This window comes from Trichosurus vulpecula, chromosome 4, assembly GCF_011100635.1.
Source record: "Trichosurus vulpecula isolate mTriVul1 chromosome 4, mTriVul1.pri, whole genome shotgun sequence".
NCBI classification, from domain to species: domain Eukaryota; kingdom Metazoa; phylum Chordata; class Mammalia; order Diprotodontia; family Phalangeridae; genus Trichosurus; species Trichosurus vulpecula.
Genome location: NC_050576.1, coordinates 199,398,380 through 199,419,929, shown reverse-complemented (window position 1 = coordinate 199,419,929; position 21,550 = coordinate 199,398,380). Strand labels below are relative to the sequence as shown.

Here is a 21,550-nt window from a genome sequence, read left to right as displayed (position 1 = left end):
TATAAATTTGTTACACAACCTCAACTGGGCCCTAACTGCTACTAGGCAATCCTATGATCCCTGCCTTGTCAATTCACTGTTCCACCCTACACAGTGGCTCTTCCAAACCTTTTTCACTGCTTCCTCAAATCTCCTATGGCTTCCTCTCCCCTCAACCTCTCAACTGAGATCTTCATCTCATATTTTACAGAAAATTACATTTGCTGTGAGCTCCCTCTTCTCCCCTCTTTCTCTTCTATCACTCAGGTGCCTTTTGCCACTATCTTCTCCTTCACTCCTGTTTCACATGAGGAAGTGACCTTACTCCTTACCAAGGCTAAGCCCTCTACCTATTGAGAGCAGTGAGAGGTTGAGTGCCTTTGAGTCACACAGCCAGTATGTATCAGAGACAGGGCTTGAACTTGGGTCTCTCTGACTCTTAGGTAGCTCTCAATCCACTTTTGTTCCTGAGTCATTTTTCAGTCATGTCTGCCTCTTTTTGTATTCGAATCACTTGGCACAATGCCTGGCACACAACAGGTGCTTAATAAATGTTTAGTGAATGATTGATAGCAATTTAGTTTTGAATGCAGCTATGCCGGGGTATACTTTCCTTCCCTACATTTCCAGTTAAGGATGATGAAAGATGTCTTACTCTTTGTCATCCCCACTCTATCACTTATTTTCAATTTCTCACTCTCTACTGGCTTATTCTTTATTATATACAAACAAGCTCATGTTTCCCTTATTCAGATAAAATCCTCACTTGATCCTTCTAGCCCTAATATCATCCTATATCTCTTCTGCCCTGTGTAGTTAAACTCCTAGAAAAAAAGCATTCTATAATAGGTGCCTCCACTTTCTCTCCTCTCATTCTCTTCTTAGCCCCCCTTACAATTTTGCTTCCAGCCTTAACATGCCATCAAAACCACTCTCTTCAAAGTTACCAATGACTTCTTAGTTGCCAAATCCAGATGCCTTTTCTCTATCCTCATTCTCCTTGAGCTCTTTGTAGCTTCTGACATTTTGATTCCCCTCTCCCCCCTTGATACTTTCTTCTCTCTAGGTTTTTGGGAAACCACTCTCTCCTGGTTTTTCTCCTAAATACCTGACTGCTCTTTCTCAGTCCCTTTTGCTGAATCCCCATTCAGAGCATATCTTCAATTGAGCCAACGAAGTGACTTTCCTAAAGCAGAGGTCCCATAATGTCTATAGGATTGAATACAAAATGCTTTGATTAACATTCGAAATGCTTCATAACGTAGTCCCTTCTACCTTTCCAGTCTCCATACATCTTACTTCCCACATGTACTTTTTGAGCCAGTGACACTGGCATCCTGGTTGTCCCATGAACAAGACCCTTCATCCCTTGGCTTTGGGCATTTTTTCTGGCTGTCTCCCATGCTGGGAATGTTTTTCCTCCTTCACTCTGACTACTGACCACCCCTCCCCCCTTTTAAGTCCCAACTAAAATCTCATCTTTTATAGGAAGCCTTTTCCAATCCCTTTTAATTCTAGTGCCTTGACTTTTAATTATTTCCTATCTATCTTGTATATAGCTTGCTCTGTGTATATTTGTTTTGCTTGTTGTCTCCCTCATTAGATTGTAAACTCCTTGAAGGCAAGGACTGTCTTGCCTCTTTTTGTATTCTCATCACTTGGCACAATGCCTGGCACACAACAGGTGCTTCATAAATGTTTAGTGAATGATTGATAGCAATTTAGTTTTGAATGCAGCTGTGCCAGGGTATACTTTCCTTCCCTACATTTCCAGTTAAGGATGATAAAAGATGATGGCAAGAGGCACGAATGTAATTTTTTCTGGCTACAATTACACATTTCCATCAACAAATTCTAAAGGGAACATGAGCTATACCTGTGATTTCACTGTTATAGGAAGCTCCTAGGTGAGTAAACTCCCTCTACCAATGAAGATCAGACCTTCTCTGTAACTTTACAGTTTTAAAGAGTTACTACTGAGAGCGGTGAGAGGTTGAGTTACTTGCTTTGAGTCACAAAGCCAGTACGTATCAGAGACAGGGCTTGAACTTGGTCTCCCCGGCTCTTAGGTAGCTCTCAATCCACTTTTGTTGTTGAGTCGTTTTTCAGTCATGTCTGACTCTTTGTGAGCCCATATGGGGTTTTCTTGGCAACTGGAGTGGTTTGCCATTTCCTTCTCTAGCTCATTTTACAAATAAGGGGCTGAGGCAAACAGGGTTAAAGTGACTTACCCAGAGCCACACAGCTAGTTAAGTGGATTTGAACTTCCAAAGTCTTCCTGACTCTAGGCCTGGCACTCTATTCACTGCACCATTTAGTTACCTTTTAGTACCTGAGTGACCTTAAGCAAGTCATTTAACCTCTCTGGGCCTCATTTTTTCACTTGTGAAATCCACTTGGATGAGCTGGTCATCAATATTCCTGTAAGCTCTGAGGTCCCAAGTGGTGTTCCCAAGAAGCATGGGTGTTTACATGGTCTCTTCTCCCTAACTACTTCCTCCTTGTAAAGGTGTCCCCAAGGCTCTGTCTTTGGCTCTTTTTATCACCTACATGTGGGTTCAATTAGCTTCTCTAAGTAGATTACTCCTAAAGTTATCCCCTAAATTATCCTCTATAATTGCTAACCGACTGATAAAATCTCCACATGGACATCCCATAGGCATCTCAGTATCCACATGTCAAAACCAAAATTACTTTCCAAGTACCATAAAATAATATATTCCTTTTCTGAACCTGCTCCTCTAAACTTTCCTTTCTGTTGACAGTCTATATCCCTTCCGGTCACCCAGGAATAAACCTTGAAGTCATCTCTGACTCTCCACACCCAATTAGTTGCTAAATTTTGTCAATTCTACTTTTTTAACACCTTTAGCATCTATCCCCTTCTTTTCAATCACATAGAAACTACAATCATTTAGGACTGTCTCTTCACTGGCCTCTCTATGTACAGTCTCTCCCTTTCTAGTCTATCCTCTACAACACAAGTGAAAACCTTCTCTGGGGGCTGTCCAGGCAAAATATGCCTGCCCCTAATGCTTCTAGACCAAAATACAAAATACTTAGCTTGACATTTAAAGGACTTCATAACCTGGTTCCAACCTACCCTTCTAGTCTTATTTCACATTAGTCTTTTTCCCATATTCCGTGTTGTAACCAAACTAGACCAGTGGCTGCTCCATGAATTACATGCCATCTCCTGCTTCCAAGCATCTGCAATTCCCTTCTCAATTCCACTTTCACAATACTCAATCTGCCTTCTGGATCCCTTTCCTCCCAAAGTGATCTGCAAGTCATTTTGCCTCTCTAGGCCTTAGTTTCCTCATCTGCAAAATGAGAAAGCTATCCTCTGTTTTATGACTGTGTTCTCAAATACTCTAAGAGCACTTGGTATGGACATGTCTCTTGCTTCCCATGGTTCATTTTCTAACTTTTCCCTGTGTATTTGGAACACTCCTCCCTCTAGAATGGGAAAGAGACTGTTGCCTGCCTAGCAAAATAACTTGGGCATAAAAGGCACTTAATTTGTTGAATTAAATTGTGTTTAACTTGTAACTCTAAAAGCCTTCCAATCAAGTCCCCCTTCCTAAGAGAAAGAATTGGAAAGAAAACCCAGCACATAATGCTCCATCGCAGCCCAGAAATGAACAATGATCCTGTGTTTATAAAACCCTTGAGTCATAGAAACTGTCCTGCAATGTAAAACACGCATGAAATGCCATACTACTGAAGCACAAGAATGGTTTTTTTTTTAAAGAACATGATAAATTGAGGCAATTTCAAAGTAACTTTATTATTTTGGGTGGCAGGCACTGTGCTGAGCAATTTACAGTTATTATCTCGTGTTATCCTCACAACAACTCTGGGAAAGAAGTGCTGTTATTATCCTCATTTTATGGATGAGGAAACTGAGGCAGACAGAAGTTAATCGACTTGTCCAGGTTGTCACAAAGCTAGTAAGTGTCCGAGGCCAGAAATGAACTCAAATCATTACTCGGGGCCTAGTGTTCTCTCTATCCACTCCTTTACCAGCTGGCCTTAATTTTCACTCTTCAGAGCTCAAAAGTGGCTGAACATGAATATTCCCAGTTACCTTATCAGATAAGACAGATACATGATGCCTTACAGTTAAAAAACTTGAATTTGCCTCCACAGTTCTTAGAAATGTAATTGGTATGAGATGAAGAAGGTTGTATATATCACCTATTTAGTGTATATCTGACCAACCCTACAGGCAGATTCATTAGTTGACCTAATCTTTCACCACCACCCCCAAACCCCCAGTGTAAACACTTATTCAACCGGTTCTATTCTCTCTGGGAAGTCTTCAAATGACCTCTTCCTTCAAAAGGTTGTAGGCTCAATTTTGGAAGGCTTCTTTTCAGCTTCGCTGACTGTTCCTTCTGTTGCCCTGCCCTGGCCAACCAACCAAAATAAAAACTTTTTCACTTAACAGAGAAATAGTTGCAAAAAATTTATCTGCTACCAGCTTCCTGCTCCTCTTCTTGTGGGCATCTGTTATCACCACTTGCATCTTTTAGTAACCCAAGAAGAAGAGTTCTCAAAGTGAAAGGTATTATTAGTCTAGTTAAATGACAGGAACCCAGGAGATGGTTGAAATTTTTTTTAGAGTCAAACATGAAAGAAATTCTTTCATTTTCTGTAAGTATTTAACTATTTGGTACAAACTTTAGCTCAAAAACTTTGATTCTTCCATAATCTTCATTTCTTAAATCCCTGAGTACCTACAAAGCATAAGGAACCACTCTTGTGAGCCAATCTGACACTAGAAATGAATGGAACTTAACTTACGGATGTGGCTTCATTTCTATGTAGTTCTTGGGAATGAAGCCGTCTTTTCCATTGAGTTCTGCCTTATACCAATTTTGATCACATTCTTCATTCAACACCTGAAAAGGAATGAGACATGACACCAGATCAGTCACATGCTCCTCTTTGAAACTGGTAGCTTTGGAGACAACATGGACATCTGGCTTCCTTCACAGCAAGTGCTAGCTGTTGAGTTAGCAGTCACAGTGACTCTCCAGTTAACCAGAAGTCAGAGTTCCAACGAACTCAAGGATCCAAAGTAGTCCTGAACTTTTGAAGTTAAAACCAACAAGTCAAGTGTGGTAGTGGAGCAACATCTCTGAGCAGAGAGCAATAACAAGCTTATACCTAACATACTGTGATTAATTCACTCACATTCCACCCTTCCCCCCCCCACCCCGCCCCCAAGGAGTTCTGACTGGAAAGATATATCATAAAAATGATGCTATAAATATTTTGGTGTGTATGTGGCTTTTCTGTCACTGACTTTTTTGGAGAATAAGCTAGCAATGAAATCTCTGGGTCAAGGGATACAGATATTTTAGTATTTTACCACTTTCTTAGCATAATTCTCAATTGCTTCACAGAATGATTGGATTGTTATCTTTTCATAACCCCTACAATATTGCTTATTATAATCTTCTGTAACCCTCTTTTATAATGACTTCTATTCCTTTTTTGAGAATTTATTCTCTTCTCATAGCTGTGAAAGGTATATGATCTGATTCTATTCTGATTTTTAAAATGATAAACTTAATTTTCAGGTCATGTATCCATTTTGAATTTATTGTGGTATATGGCTTAAGATATGTTGGCCTAAACTTAATTTCTGGCAGACTGCTTTCTAGTTTTCCCAGGAATTCTTGTGAAGCAGGGAATAATTTATAATTTATGTTTATATTTCCTAGGTAATTTATATTTTCAGGTTTAAGGCACACTGGGTTGTTTTCCTTGACATTCTAGATCTTTTATCTAAATGAATTATTAAATCTCTTTTTAAAAGTAGTTTATTAGCAATTTGAATAGTATAGTACTAAATCTGTAAAGCGATAAAAATATCCCAGACCACATAATAACAATAGCTACAAAAAGCTTTTGAATAAGTGCAATAACATTTATACTAAAAAACAAAAAAACTACAAAGAATAGGCATGAAGGATCTTTTTAAAAAAAATATGACAAAAGTATCTGAAGATCAAAAGTTAACATTATATACAATACACAAACTCTAGAAGGTTTCTTCATTAGTATAGGAATAAAGCAAAGATAGATTATCAGGAAACTTAAAGAATTAACTAGACCCCATATAAAGGTCAGAAATTTAAGAAAGTTACTGAAAAAGGGAACAGAAAAAAAGTTGATTGAATGGTAAAATGTTCATCTACCTAAAAAGTTCATATTTATTTATATAGTGCCTTTTACTTTACAAAGTACTGTAACAACTCTGAGGAAGACAGGACTAGAAGCTCAGAACATTGGGATGCTTGTAGCTGCCAGCATACTTCTACCCCATATCATGGAAATAGCAACATTTGACCCTGGTGGAAGAATTTTTTCAAAGCCCAAAAATCCATCTGGCAGAGCCAGGAGAAGGGCAGGAAAAGTTAAAAGAGAAGCATCTTGTTCTGAAGATTTTTCCTCACTCCCACCCCAAACCACTAGAGCACTGCTATATAGGGTGTCCCTAAAGTCTGGACACATAGGAAAAAATGCATATTTTGAAATATCTGGAATATTAACAGACTCTAACACCCTTGACTTCTTTTTCTGGGGTATGCTAAAGGAGAAGGTGTACTCAATGAAAATCATAGATGCAATACACTTGATTGAACACATAGCAAATGAATGTGCTAAAATTGACGACAACTGCATTGAGTTCATGTGAATCTTGCAAAGCGCATCAACCTTTGCATCACAAATGATGGAAATCATATTGAAGCTGTTATTTGTTAATATGCCAATTAAATAAAATGTTGAAAATTTCATTCACTTCATTTCTTGAAAATATGCATTTTTGCCTAGGTGTCCAGACTTTAGGAACACCCTGTATAAATGTTAGATGACAGCAACAAAGGTGTCAATAGAAGGTAGGAGCTAAGAGGCACAATTCAGAGACTATCCAAAGTTGTTTGGGTAGGATGGTGAGACAAAAGACACACTAAAATGAGCCTGTGACCCCACCCTTTCCCTTTCTGTATTTCAGGTGAAAGGGCAGCCTGCTACCCTTATCCTTTAACTGTTCAAATCACTTAACTTTTTGTCACTTCACCCCGTTCAGGAGAGGAGAAAAAGAAAAAGGAGAGAAGTCTTCTTTTGTCTCATTAGGGTTACACTGAACCAGAAGAAATGTACTACCCACTGTCCTTTTCATTGCTATCAATCTATTCCCTTTGATTCAAATAAAAGTGTGGTGGCTATAGAATCCTTACTGGAGCGATTTAATGACAATATCTGCGGACAAAGTTTGGCCTTTAAAGAGATGGGAAGCGTTGCATTTTTCAGTTGAAAAGTGTGGTGGAGAGGAAGGCCCCCTGATTTCCATGGGAGAGAATAAAAGAGTATTATGACCACCCCAAGACCCACAAATAAAACCCCTAAGGCAATTACAAGTGACACAGAAAAAAGTCTCCCTTGGAGTGAGGGCTAGGGATGTTGTCACTGAAGTTGTTGAGGAGGGTATTGTTTTAAGCTTTGCCCCAGGTGCTGGGGCTTTCTGCTGCCACTTTAATCTACAGCACTGGCACACTGGCTGTTAAAGGCACTGAGACAGCTTGGCTGAAGTTTATACTAAACTCTATACCTCATTTGCAAAGGTTCTACACACACATGCTGCCTCACCCTAACTTGTGACATGTGGGAGCTAAATTTCCTACATGAGAACCCCATGCCTACATCCTACGAAAGCTTCACTGCAACCTTTTTGTTTTTACATCATAACAATTTTTGAACATACCCTCCTATGGAATGAAGAAAAATAGTTTTTAAAAATCACTTATGCCTGACAATGTATGCAACATTCTGCCTTCCTGGGACTGTTTTTTTCAAGTTACTCGAGGACGCAAATTATGACAATATTGACACTGAAAAAGTCAAGAAGCCATTTTACATCTTAGTTAAATAATAAACAGAGACCTAGGTGGTGCAGTTGATGAAGCACTGGGCCTGAAGTGAGGAAAACGGAGTTTAAATCTAGTTACTAGTTGTGTAATCACACTGGGCAAGTCACTTAAACCTCTATTTACCTTACTTTTCTGACTTGTAAAATGGAGTACTCCAAAAGGAAATTCTCTATTCATGGTCAGCAACATACAGTCTTAAAGAATTGCCTGTAACAAGTAAGAAATTCAGTGATTTGCCCGGAGTTATACAAGCAGTATATATCAGATGCAAGACGTAAGGCCCGGTCTTTGTTACTCTGAAGCTTTTTGTACCACAATCTTGCATAACAAAGCAGTTTATGGACCAACCAACTTATTTACCACTGTTTTATGGCTAGATGGTCTAGATTAGCAAACAAATTTTCACTCATTTTTACAAACTAAAAGGAACATTTTCAATACTCCATCCCCAAGTTTTCCTAGAGTTACTCAGTACTGGTAAATACATAGCCCTCAATCAAATAAAAAGCTGTTTGATCAAGACATGAGGCTAAAAAGCTCTAGCCATTTTGCAGGTAATGATTAAAGCAGTACGCAGTGGATTATAAACCAAGAAGACTTCTATCTACAGAGAAGGAAAATTATTAAAATTACAGGAGCATCAAATCTACCTTACTATAAAAAATAGACTAATATTATGACAATTTCAGATGAGAAGAGAAGCCCTCCAGGTCCTTAATGATCTTTTCATACTATTGAAAATATGTAGAGGAAGGAAGAAAAACATGCAATGCCACAGATGGACTTTACGAATTTTAACCATTAACTATTTCCAGTCACCATGCAAAGAGGAAATTCTTTTCCAGAAATAAAATTCGCATTATTGACAACTATGAACATGAACATTTTCCACTTTTCACTATCTGATCAAGACAATATCCTGTGTTCCCTGAAATCTAAAAAGCTTCTCTCCTCTATGCAAAGGGGATATCTCAGCTCACACTGAGATACATTTCTCAAGGATAGTTTTAAAAACCTGGATCTTTAAGGTCATTACTGGACTAGTCTCCTGCACAACTGTTCCTTTCCTTGGTATAAGGTGTATATATGCATTGGCAAGTTATTAAGAGTTTTAGCCACTAATAGATCCTGGCAGGAAGAGGGTGAGGAGAGGGCTGATTTTTTACAATGGTTATATTCAATTAAACTTTGATGCATGGGCTAAATGTCAAGAACATATTTAGATAAAGGCAGCTATTCTTAGACAGTTTTTGTCAAGAGTAGCTTGATAAAACATACTTAGGATTCTCAACAATTTAATCTAAAGAGCTTTTCTTTTCATCCAGTTTAAGGTTACAGTTATATGCACATATGATATGCTGAGACAAAAATGACAAGACTTAGCAAGTGACTGCACATGACTGGCAGATGAAGGAGAATGAATTAAGGATAACTGAGGTTGTGAATTTAGATAACTAGAAGGACAGTGGTACTCTTAAAAGACATAGGAATATTTGGAGGAGTGTTGTCTGCTTTTTGTTTTGTTTGGTTTTGGGTGAAGGAAGACTTGAGAAGGGAATAATGAGTTCCACTTTGGACATTTGAGTCTAAAATGGCTATGGGACATTCAGGCAGAGATTCCAACAAGGAATTGGTGATGTAGGAATGAAACTCAGGAGACTGGGACTGGATGTATAGATCTGAAAGTCATCTTCATAGAGATGGTTAACTGAATCTATGGTAGTTGATGAATTCACTAAGAGTGACAATAAAAAAAAGAGAAGAGGTCCTAAGGCAGAACATTTTGGAGGACATGGTTAGGACAGCACAGGGTTGGTCCACAATGAGAAAATGAGGCACTCAATTCCGCCAATTCTGCATGCAATGACCTAAGCACTTTAATCTCATTTCCTGAAAGAGGCAACCTTTTCATTTGTCTTTTTATCCTAGTGTTTTGCACATACCAGATACTGAATTGAAAAGGTAACAAAGAACAAAAGTATGAGTCAGACCACATGAAACTTGCGCTTTGATGAGTAGGTTTTGAGCTTTCAGTGTAACACATGTAACTTAACACCAAACAACTACAGGCCCCGGCACATAGCATTTTCTGGCACTAAAAATATACATTTATTAAAAAATAATACTGAAAAGAATAATTTGTTGTAGTTCTTCCCCGCCCCCATCCCCAATAATGCTCCCTAATTGGGTGCCTACCTTGTCTATTGTTGATTTTGTTTTTGGCACAAACAGCTGGGAAGGTATTTATTATGGGTCATATAGCAGGAGAGAGATAACAGATAGATCATCTTACTTATAGACTGGATCCCACAGGACTAAAGACAGTTGACCAGAAGAATGTCTCATCTCAGAGTTTCACAAACAGAAACGGCGAGCATAGGAATGTTAGTTCTGGTGTTTAGTAGATAGATCTGTGCTCATATCCATGTTATCATAGCTACTTTCTTTATGTGATCAACACCAGTGACTCCTAACTGCCTCCAAAATCAGATCTGCTTAGCTTTTCAAGCCTGTCACAATGTAGGCCAAATCTTCACTATACATGTACCATTCTATAGTCCAGCCCAACTGACCTTCTCTTTCTGCTTCTCACATGTCACACTCCATCTCCCGTTTCTACGCCTTTGCACTGGCTGTCTCTGCATCATGCCTAGAATGCACTCCTTTTCTCATCTCTACCTCAAAGAATCCCTCTCTTCATTCAAGACAGTTCATGTACCATCTTCTAAATGTAACCTTTCCTGATCTTCCAGGAAACTGTTAGTACCTTAACAACCTCGTATTAACTATCTTGCATTTATTTCTGTTTACGTTCCTTTATACCAATTCTGTACATACTTATATATGTATCTGTTGTCTTTCCTGATAAAAGTTACTCTTCTTGGGAGTAAAAATATGTTTCATTCTTTTTATTTATCTCTCTGGAGACTAGCACAATGACCAGCACATAGCAGGCACTTAATACTTGTTTGCTGATCGAGTGAACAAAGATGGTTTGATCTGAATCAGTATTTCTTTCTTCTATCACTTATTTTAATCATCCTTCAATAAGTCTTCTGGCTTGCAGGCTCATCCTCTCAAGCACATTTAATAAGACCAAAGTTAAATTAATTTTCCTCCAACACTGTTTTCATCAACAAGCACTTCTTAAGTGCCTACTATATACCATGTACTGTGTTAAGTTCTGTGGGACAAAAATAAGAACATCTATAGGTATATAAAAATATATGCAAAGCACAGATGCAAGGTAATGTCAGGGTTGAACCAACAGTGAAAAGGCACAAAGATGGTAAATAGTGTTATATGTGAGTTTGGATCGGCTATATCAAAGAGTACGTGCAGAGGATAATAGTGTATTTCACTGCATAATCATTGCCACCACATAATCGTCGCATCCTGTTTTTTAGTCCCCAAAATGGTTTATAACCTTTCATCGCATAATTATCGTATGATATAAATTCTGTTTGTCACACCACTTAAAAGGTGAACAGAGCAGCAATGTATTCACCAGTGGCATATGGGTATCCATTTATCTCTTGTGCACTGTAAGCCTAGAGTCTAGAATTTTCAGCACGTGTACACTGTCAGTATTCAATTTTAACGTATATTCATGAGTATTCCATGTATCCTAATCTTTCACCAAAGACAGTTTAGTAATAAATGATTTCTAAGTGATAATGGCACAATCTGCGCCCCCACAAAGCTTCACAGAATGGTCACACCACATCCGCTCATTTTTTGGTCCCTCCCCCTCCCAAAGGCATAAAATCTGCAAGGATTACGTGGTGAAATATGGTATGTAAAATATAACATGGCAGCTGCGTGGTGCAGTGGATAGAGACTTGGGCCTGGACCTTTTCAGGAATACTTGGAGTCAGAAGACCTGAGTACAAATCTAGCCTCAGACATTTGCTAGCTATGTGACTGCAGGCAAGTCTTAACCCCTGTTTGCCTCAGTTTCATCATCTGTAAAATGAGGATAATAATAGAACCGACCTCCCAGAGCTGTTGTGAAGACCTAACGAAATAAAAACTGCAAAGCACTTGGCACGGCGCCGGGCTCACAGGAAGTGCTACATAAAAGGTGTAGGAGCAGGGATTGTTGTTATTGTGTAATGAAGCTGTAAAGAACTTTAAATAGCAAACAGAGGAGTTTCTAGTGGAGCCCAGAGGTGTCATGGAATCATTGGAATTTACTGAGTAGGGCAGTAGTAACATAGTCTAAGCTGCACTTTAGGAAAATCACCTTGGCAGCTTATGAAGAACGGACTGGAGTGGGGAGACACTAGAGTAGTGAGCGGTTGTATCATGTTATTCCCTGGCTCAAAAACCTTGACTGTCTCTTCATTACCTACGAATAAAATCTGAAATGCTTTGCCTGGACCTGCATGATTTTGTCTCTGCCTATCATTTTTCCAATTTCTCTATCTCCTATTATGTCCACCCAGCAAAAATAGTGTACTCACTCTCTCCTGAATAGGAGACCCTGCATCTGCACTTTTGTGGACAGCATTCCATTACCTAAAATGCTATCTCCTCTCTTCTCAATTTATTCCAAGCCTATGCATCCTTTAACGGTCTGCTCAAATACCACCTTTTCCACAGGTTCTCACCAAATTTAACCTACACTGCAGTTTTCTCTCTCTTGGCCAATCTTCTATTGTACATGTCAAAATGTGTTTTATTTTCAAATGAATAGGACAATTGTGTGATATTTCTTCTATCTGTTGTCAGTCCTTTGAGGCTACACAATCTAGACAAATACAGCAGATCAAATCTCTTGCTGAAAAGAATGCTTTGTTTCTTGACAAAGAGGCTGATAGACAAAAGGTACAGAGGAAGACATACATTTTTTAAAATAGCCAATGCAGGGGCAGAGCCAAGATGGCGGCTGGAAAGCAGGGACTTGCCGAGGGCTCTCCCCCAGGACCCTCCAAACACCTATAAAAAATGGCTCTGCACAAATTCTAGAACTGCAGAATCCACAGAATAGCAGATGGAAGCAGGGCTCAGCCCAGGAGAGCCTGGATGGTTGCTGGGTAGAGTCTATCACACGGAGCTGGGAGCTGAGCAGAACAGAGCCCAGCATGGGCTGCACCCGGACCAACCAGACCAGCAGCCAGGCAGAATGGGCCCTACCACCCTGAATCAGTGAGCTGTGGCAGTTACCAGACTTCTCAACGCACAAACACGAAAGACAACAGAGAAGGTTAGTGGGAAAAACTGCAAGGGACAGAGTGAAAAGAGTTCACAGTTTGGCCACTGCCCCAGGGGCAGCGGAGGTGGTGCAGCTACAGAACTATAGCTGCAGTTGCTTCCCATCCCAGGCCCACCTGGTGGGAGGAATTAAGTGGCAGATCAGAGCAGGAGTGTAGAGTCTGCTTAGATCTGAGTCCCATACAGGTTGGCAGTTCTTGGGGGAGGAGGAGCACTGGTATGGCAGAGCTTGCTGTGCAGAAATAGCTCTGAAAACAACAGTGCAGCCCCTCAAGCTTGGGACAAAGTACTCTCTACTCTACAAGGAGTTATACCCCAACAAAAAACTCAAGGGTCAAGTAGTTGGCTGGGAACATGGCCAGGCAGTGAAAACAGACTCAGATTCAGACTGAGACTTTAAAATCTTTCTTTGGTGACAAAGACCAAAACATACAGCCAGAAGAAGTCAACAAAGTCAAAGAGCCTACATCAAAAGCCTCCAAGAAAAACATGAACTGGTCTCAGGCCATGGAAGAGCTCAAAAAGGATATGGAAAAGCAAGTTAAAGAAGTAGAGGAAAAATTGGGAAGAGAATGATGTGAGAAAACCATGAAAAACAAGTCAATGACTTGCTAAAGGAGACCCCAAAAAAATACTGAAGAAAATAACCCCTTAAAAAATAGACTAACTCAAATGGCAAAAGAGCTCCAAAAAGCCAATGAGGAGAAGAATGCCTTGAAAGGCAAAATTAGCCAAATGGAAAAGGAGGTCCAAAAGACCACTGAAGAAAATATTACCTTCAAAATTAGATTGGAACAAGTGGAAGCTAGTGACTTTATGAAAAATCAAGAAATTATAAAACAGAACCAAAGGAATGAAAAAATGGAAGACAATGTGAAATATCTCAATGGAAAAACCACTAACCTGGAAAACAGATCCAGGAGAGATAATTTAAAAATTATTGGACTACCTGAAAGCCATGATCAAAAAAGAGCCTAGACATCATCTTTCAAGAAATTATCAAGGAGAACTGCCCTGATATTCTAGAGCCAGAGGGTAAAATAGAAATTGAAAGAATCCACACATTGCCTCCTCAAACAGATCCCAAAAAGAAAACTCCTAGGAATATTGTCGCCAAATTCCAGAGCTCCAGATCAAGGAGAAAATACTGCAAGCAGCCAGAAAAAAACAATTTGAGTATTGTGGAAACACAACCAGGATAACACAAGATCTAGCAGCTTCTACATTAAGGGACTGAAGGGCTTGGAATATGATATTCAGGAGGTGAATGGAGCTAGGATTAAAACCAAGAATCACCTACCCAGCAAAACTGAGTATCATGCTCCAAGGCAAAATATGGATTTTCAACAAAATAGAGGACTTTCAAGCTTTCTCAGTGAAAAGACCAGAGCTGAATAGAAAATCTGACTTTCAAACACAAGAATCAAGAGAAGCATGGAAAGGTAAACAAGAAAGAGAAATCATAAGGGATTTACTAAAGTTGAACTGTTTTGTTTACATTCCTACATGGAAAGATGATGTGTGTGTAATTGATGAGACCTCAGTATTAGGGTAGCTGAAGGGAAAATATATATATATATGTGTGTGTGTGTGTGTGTGTGTGTGTGTGTGTATGCAGGTATGTATATAAATAGACAGAGGGCACAGGGTGAGTTGAATATGAAGGGATGATATCTAAAAAAATAAAATCAAATTAAGGAATGAGAAAGGAATATACTGAGAAAGGGAGAAAGGGAGAGATAGAATGGGGTAAATTATCTCGCATCAAAGTGGCAAGATAAAGCAGTTCTGCAGGAAGGAAAGAGGGGGCAGGTGAGGGGGAATGAGTAAATCTTGCTCTCATCAGATTTGACCTGAGGAGGGAATAACATACACATTCAATTGGGTATCTTACCCCACAGGAGAGGTGGAAAGAGATAAAAAAAAGGGGGGGGATGATTGAAGTGGGGGCAGATGGGGGAGGAGGTAATCAAAAACAAACACTTTTGAAAAGAGACAGGGTTAAGGGAGAAAATTGAATAAAGGGGGACAGGATAGGAAGGAACAAAATATAACGTTTCACAACATGAGTATTGTGGAAGGGTTTTGCATAATGATACACATGTGGCCTATGTTGAATTGCTTGCCTTATTAGGGAGGGAGGGTGGGTGGGGAGGGAAGAGGGGAGAGAATTTGGAACTCAAAGTTTTAAAAGCAGATGTTAAAAAAAAAAGTTTTTGCATGCAACTAGGAAATAAGATATACAGGCAATGGGGCATAGAAATCTATCTTGTCCTACAAGAAAGTAAGGGAAAAGGGGATAACGGTGAGTGGGGTGACAGAAGGGAGGGCTGACTGGCAAGCAGGGCAATCAGAATATATGCCATCTTGAAGTGGGGGGGAGGGTAGAAATGGGGAGAAAATTTGTAATTCAAACTCTTGTGAAAATCAATGCTGAAAACTAAAAATATTAAACAAATAAAAAAAAAAAAGTAAATGAAGGACAAATACAACAACCTGAAAAAAAAATAGCCAATGCATGGGTTTATTTTTCTTGACTATGTATTTGTTACAAGAGAGGGTTTCTTGGAGTGGGGTTAACAGAGAAACAAGTTGGTGAATAGTGATAGTGATGCCAAAAGAATATAAAAGATCAGTGAGTAAGGAAAAAATAAAAAGGTAAATTTAAATTTACAAAGTTTTCAGATGGATACTTTTCTCATATTAAAAAAAAGATCCCTCTGTGCCTATGTTCTATAGGATTTTTTTTTTAGCATGAGCATTATAGTTTGTCAAAGGCTTCTTCTGCATCTGAGAAAATCATTATTTTGGGGGTTTTATTGTTGATATGATTAATTATGTTGATCGTTTTCCTAACGTCAAACTATCTTTGAATCCCAGGTACAATCCAACTTGGCCATAATGAATAATTTTTTTGGATAAATTCCTATAATCTATTTGACAGCATTTTTATTCCAAAAAAACCCCAAATCAATATTCATGAATGATATTAGTCTACAGTTTTCTTTCACTGATTTATTATTCCCTGGTTTAGGAATTTATCTCATAAAAGAAGAATGGTATAGTATTTTCTATCTCAATTTTTGAGAATACTTTGTGTAGTATAGATATGAATTGTTCTTTAAAATTTGAAACAATTCTCTTGTGAATCAATCAGAATCAATCAACCAATCAATTTACGTAGTATTGTTCTTTCATAATTCCCTTATAGCTAGTTCCATATGCTTTTATGTGACTAGATTATTTAGGGTTTTTTTCTGGTGTTTTCTTTATGTATTTTGTATTTTTTTTATGTTCTCAGTTTGCTGGCATATAACTATCATAGCAAGTTCTGATTATTCTTATTTGTTCTGGTTGTGCTGCTGAATTCATCTTGTTCATTTTTGGCCCTCTTTTGATTGGTTTGCTAAAGTTTTTGTTGGTCTTCTCAAAGCACAAGCATTTAGTTTTATTAGTCCTAAAGTCTTTTTTGTCTCCAATTTATTTATTTTTCCTCTAATTTTCAAAAGTTCCTCTTTTATGCATACTTACAGTTTGTTTATTTGTTGGCTAATTTAAAAAAAAACCCACATATTCAGAAAGAAAGAAAAATTCCATTTAAAATAAGTACAGAGTGTATAAAATACCTGAGTCTGCCTATCAAGATACCCACACTATACAACTACAAAACACTCTATAGAAATAAAGACAGAGCTAAACAACTGGATAAATATTAATTGCTCATGGATAGGTTGAGACAATATAATTAAAACAACAATCCCACTTAAATTAATTTACTTATTCAGTGCCAAATCAATAAAATTACCCAAGGGTTACTCTATCTAGTTTGAACAAAAATCATCAGGAGGAACAAAAAGTTCATGGATCTCAAGAGAAATATTGGGGGAAAAAAGTGGGAAAGAAAGGGGTCTAGCAGTACCAGATCTTCAGCTAAATTACAAAGCATCATAATGATTTGATACTGGTTTAGGAATAGTGAAGTCAACCAGTGAAACAGATTAGACACACAATATAGAGAAGTAAATGAACTAGCTTACTAATGATAAACTCCAAAGACCCTAGTTACTGGGTAAGGACTCGCTACTTGAAAAAAAACTGCTTAGAAAATTGAACAGCAGGCTGGCAGAATTTGGATTTACACCAATACCTCACACCATATACTAAGATAAGCTCCAAATGGACACATGACTTAGATATAAAAAGTTATATCATAAATTAGGAGAGCAAAGAAACAACCTTTTAGATCTATCAATAAGGGGAAAAAGTATATGACATAAAACCAGGGATGCACAGGATCACAGAAGACAAAACTGACTATTTTAATTACACAAATTAAAAATTTTGCACAAACAAAACCAATGCAAACTAAAATTAGAAAGGAAACAGTTAATGGGGGGGGGGAATCTTTACAATTAAGTTTTTCTGTTAAAGGTCTTATTTGTAAGATATATTCACCGATACACATTTATAAGAAAAAGAGCCATTTCCCAATTGACAAATGCTCAAAGATAAGGATGAGCAGGTCCCAAGGGGGAAAAAATCCAAGACAGAAGTAAAAAAAAAAATTCTTCAAATTACTAATAATTAGAGAAACACAAATTAATGCAACTTGAAGTTCTACCTCAAATCCATCAGATTAACCAAGTTGAAAAAAAAGGAAAATGGCAAATGTTGGAGGGGCTGAGGGAAAACAAGTACATTTAATGCACTGTTAGGAACTATGAAGGTCCAGGCTATCTGGAAAATAATTTGGAATTATGCCCTAAAAGTTAAACTGTGCCTACTGTTTTACCCAGTGATACTATTGTCTTTATTGTTGTAGTTGTTGTTCTGTAGTTTTTTCGGTCATGTCCAACTCTTCATGACCCCATCTGAGGTTTTCTTGGTGGAGATACTGGAGTGGTTTTGCCATTTCATTCTCCAAATCATTTTAAGATGAGGAAACCAAGGCAACAGGGTTAAGTGACTTGTCCATGGTCACACAAATATTAAGAGTCTGAGGTGAGATTTGAACTCGGGGAGATAAGTCTTCTTGCATAAAGACCCAACACTCTACCCACTGTGCCACCTAGCTACCCAGTGATAACATTATTATGCATTTACTCCCAAAGAAACAGGAAAAATAAATATTTATAGCAGTTCTTCTTGTAGCAGAAAAGAAATGGAAACTAAAGGGGTACTGATCAGAAGAAGAACAGCTAAACAAATTGTGGCATATTAACATAATGGAACACTATTATGATATTAGATATGATGAAAGGGAGAATTTCAGCAAAACCTGGGGAGAACTGTATGACACAATGAAGAATGAAGTAAGCAGAACAAGCAGAACAATTTATACCTAATCTCAATGTTATAAAAACACTTGAAAGACTTAAAAACGCTGATCATCACAATGACTAGCCATAACTTCAGAGTAGCAGTGATGAAGAATGTTATTCACCTCCTTAAAGAGAGCTGATAGATTCAATATGCAGAATGATATATAGATATCTGTAAATAGCTAAAGTGGGAATTTATTGTGCTTGGCTATCCATATTTGTTTCAAGGCCCCCCCTTCCCTTTTTTAAAGGTGGAGAGGTTGGGAGAAAAAACAATGTTTAATTATGACAAAATGTATTTATTTCAAAAAGCGTATTCAGCTCATTAATCCTCTCCTTTTCTATTTTCTTCATGTATGTTTTTAGGGATATAATTGTGATGCTATGAACTACTTTAGGTGCAATCCAGAAATTCTGGTATGTTGCATCATGATCATTGTCTTACTATTTAAATTGCATTCTGGATTGTAAAGGGTGTTTGGTATTTCTGCCTTTGCACATTTGCTTGCAATTTCTCTGCCAAATACAGAGCCAATTTTTGTAAAAGTGCCATATGGTACCGAGAAATGTACATTCTTTACTAGTCCCACTCACCAAGCCTCGTAAATCTTTTGAAAAAAATTTTCTAAAAAGAATTCTTCTATTGATCAAGGTTCAAACTGATTTTTTTTTTAAAGTGTTCCGTTTCCCTCAGCTTCCTGGGATGGGTAAATGTTCTTTCTTCCAAAAGAAGAATGGGTAACATGAGCAAAGTAAAAGAATTAGGCAATCATCCGTCCTGTAAGTTAAACATAAGTTACAAGAATTTTATCTCCCTAGAGTAAGATCCCTAGAAGCAAGGTTAGGATAAGGGACCATTAGTTTGGTGATGGAATGAAATTAGGTAGTAGGGAAATCTGATAGTGTTATATTTAGGTTCTGGGAAAAAGCATGGGATCACTGTACATACCTCAGACAATTCACAATTTCTCTAGGCCTCAGTCTTATCATTCCCAAAATGAGGTGGCTGAAGGTTCTACATCTCTTACCTGGTTATACTACTTTAGGACTTCTTCACCATGCCTCAGGAAACTAATTATTAGGATAACTTCATTATCCTGTAAGATGTCATCAGCCTTGGTACTTCACCTATCACTACCCTCAGCCTCTCTGTCTTGGAGGTTGGGGTCAAGAATTTAAAATCTCCATTTAAGGAGAGAATTCAGCTCAGAAGTCTTTTTACTTCTCAACTGGATGCACTACTTTCAGACTTCTCTGACTGACTCTTCCACCATGCTTCTGCACTGGATACCTGTCTTACTCATCAACTTTCTTTTGTGTGTTGTCCTCCTCCATCAGGCTATAAGCTCCTAGAGGGCAGGGATTTCTTTTTGTATTTGTATCTCCAATACTTAGCACAGTGATTGGCATATAGTAGGCGCTTAATGTTTGTTAACTACTAACTAGTAGATGATCTCTGAAGTCCATGTCCACTTTCCAGAATCTGTAGTAACTGACTTTTGCCTATATTTTCTTCTTACCAACTGCGGGAAGATCCATCTCTGGTGTCTGCTGACAAAAAGAAGGAACCAGCAAAGATAATGCCATGGAAGTTTCCAGCCAAGTTCAGCTTCCATAAGGAATACCTTTGTATATATGAAAAGTGTTAGATGAATTAAAATTCAAAAATAATTTCAGATAAAAACACCACTATTTTCCTTTACCCAGTCCAGGCCTGAGCAACTGGTCAAGGGCAAAGGAGAAAGGTGACTGTAACCATAGCTAGACTGTTGTCCTAGCCTACTATACTAGATCAACAACAGCAAAGGACAAAGCCAAATCTAAGGAGGAGATGGCCTAAGGAGACCCAGATGGGGTAGAGGCACCTAGGACTGTAGCCAGCATCATGTAGCTCCATTATTTGGATTGAGTTTGTTAAGAGTGCAGTAGGGGACAAACACAGCTAAGAAAGATATGAACAAGTTCTGCAGGCTCAGTTTATAACTCTCTGGATTTCTTTCTCCACCATTTCCCAGCACCCTTTTCACCCTCAAAGACCTCTGTCCCCACAGCCCCTTCCTCTGATTGTTCAGTTTCTCCTAGAAATTACATTTTAAAGAAGGGCCCAGCTCCTGACTTGCTGGACTTCATTCTCCAATATGCCCCTAGAAGGTACATCCCTGTTCTCCTGCAGCTTCTTTTTCTGTGTTGTTTCCCTCTATTAAAATGTAAGCTCCTTGAGGGAAGGGACCTGCTATTTTTTTTGCTTGTATTTGCATTCCCCAGTGCTTGGCAAAATTCCAAGCACAAGGTAAACACTTAAAAACCGCTTATTGATTTGACATGATGAAATGCAACATATCAATCATAAGAAAAATGTCCCAAAACACTAATCAAAATGTAAATGAAAACTCTGAGATTCCTTCCACCTCATATCTCTCAGGTTGGCAAAGATGCCAAAAAACAGAAAATGGCAATTATTGGAAGGCCTTGGAGAATACAAATACCCTAATGAACTGTTGGTAACTGTGAATTAGTCCAGCTATTCTTGGAAAGAAATTTAGAATTATGCCCCAAAAGTCACGAATCTGAGCATATTCTTTGACCAAAGGATACCATTACTAGATATAAACCCCCCCAAATATCAAACATAGAAGATAAGGAACCACAGGTACAAAAATTTTTATAGCAGCACTCTGCCGTAGGAAAGAAGTGGAAACAAAACGAGTGCCCATCAACTGGAGAACGGCCAAATCAAGTGTAATCTATGAACGCACTGGAATTAAATGATGTATAACAAAATCAGAGAAACCGAGAAGATTAACACAAACCTATATGGAGTTAAGTGAGCAGACTGAGAAAAATTTACATGACCACTATGTACACACACACACACACACACACACACACAAACAGTAAAGTTATTTAAAAACCAGAATGTTTGGCTTGAAGGGAAAACTATTTAGGATCAATTTATTGATAGTAATTTATCCCTTTGTGTAAAGAAGGTTATAACATATAATAAATATAAAGTTTAATATATAATACATAGGTGTTCTTAGTTTTATAATGATGGAAAAAATATTGCACTTATCCAATCAAACAAGG

The 21,550-nt window shown here is 38.1% G+C and overlaps 1 protein-coding gene across 1 annotated transcript in view; it reads right to left on the bottom strand.

The window, feature by feature from the left end:
- Nucleotides 1-21,550, bottom strand: part of GRB2 (growth factor receptor bound protein 2) — a 100,315-nt gene that overhangs the window by 11,722 nt on the left and 67,043 nt on the right. Inside the window, exon 3 of the mRNA XM_036755991.1 lies at nucleotides 4,789-4,886. Within this exon, the coding sequence (XP_036611886.1) occupies nucleotides 4,789-4,886 (98 nt within the window). The remainder of the gene's footprint in view (nucleotides 1-4,788; nucleotides 4,887-21,550) is intronic.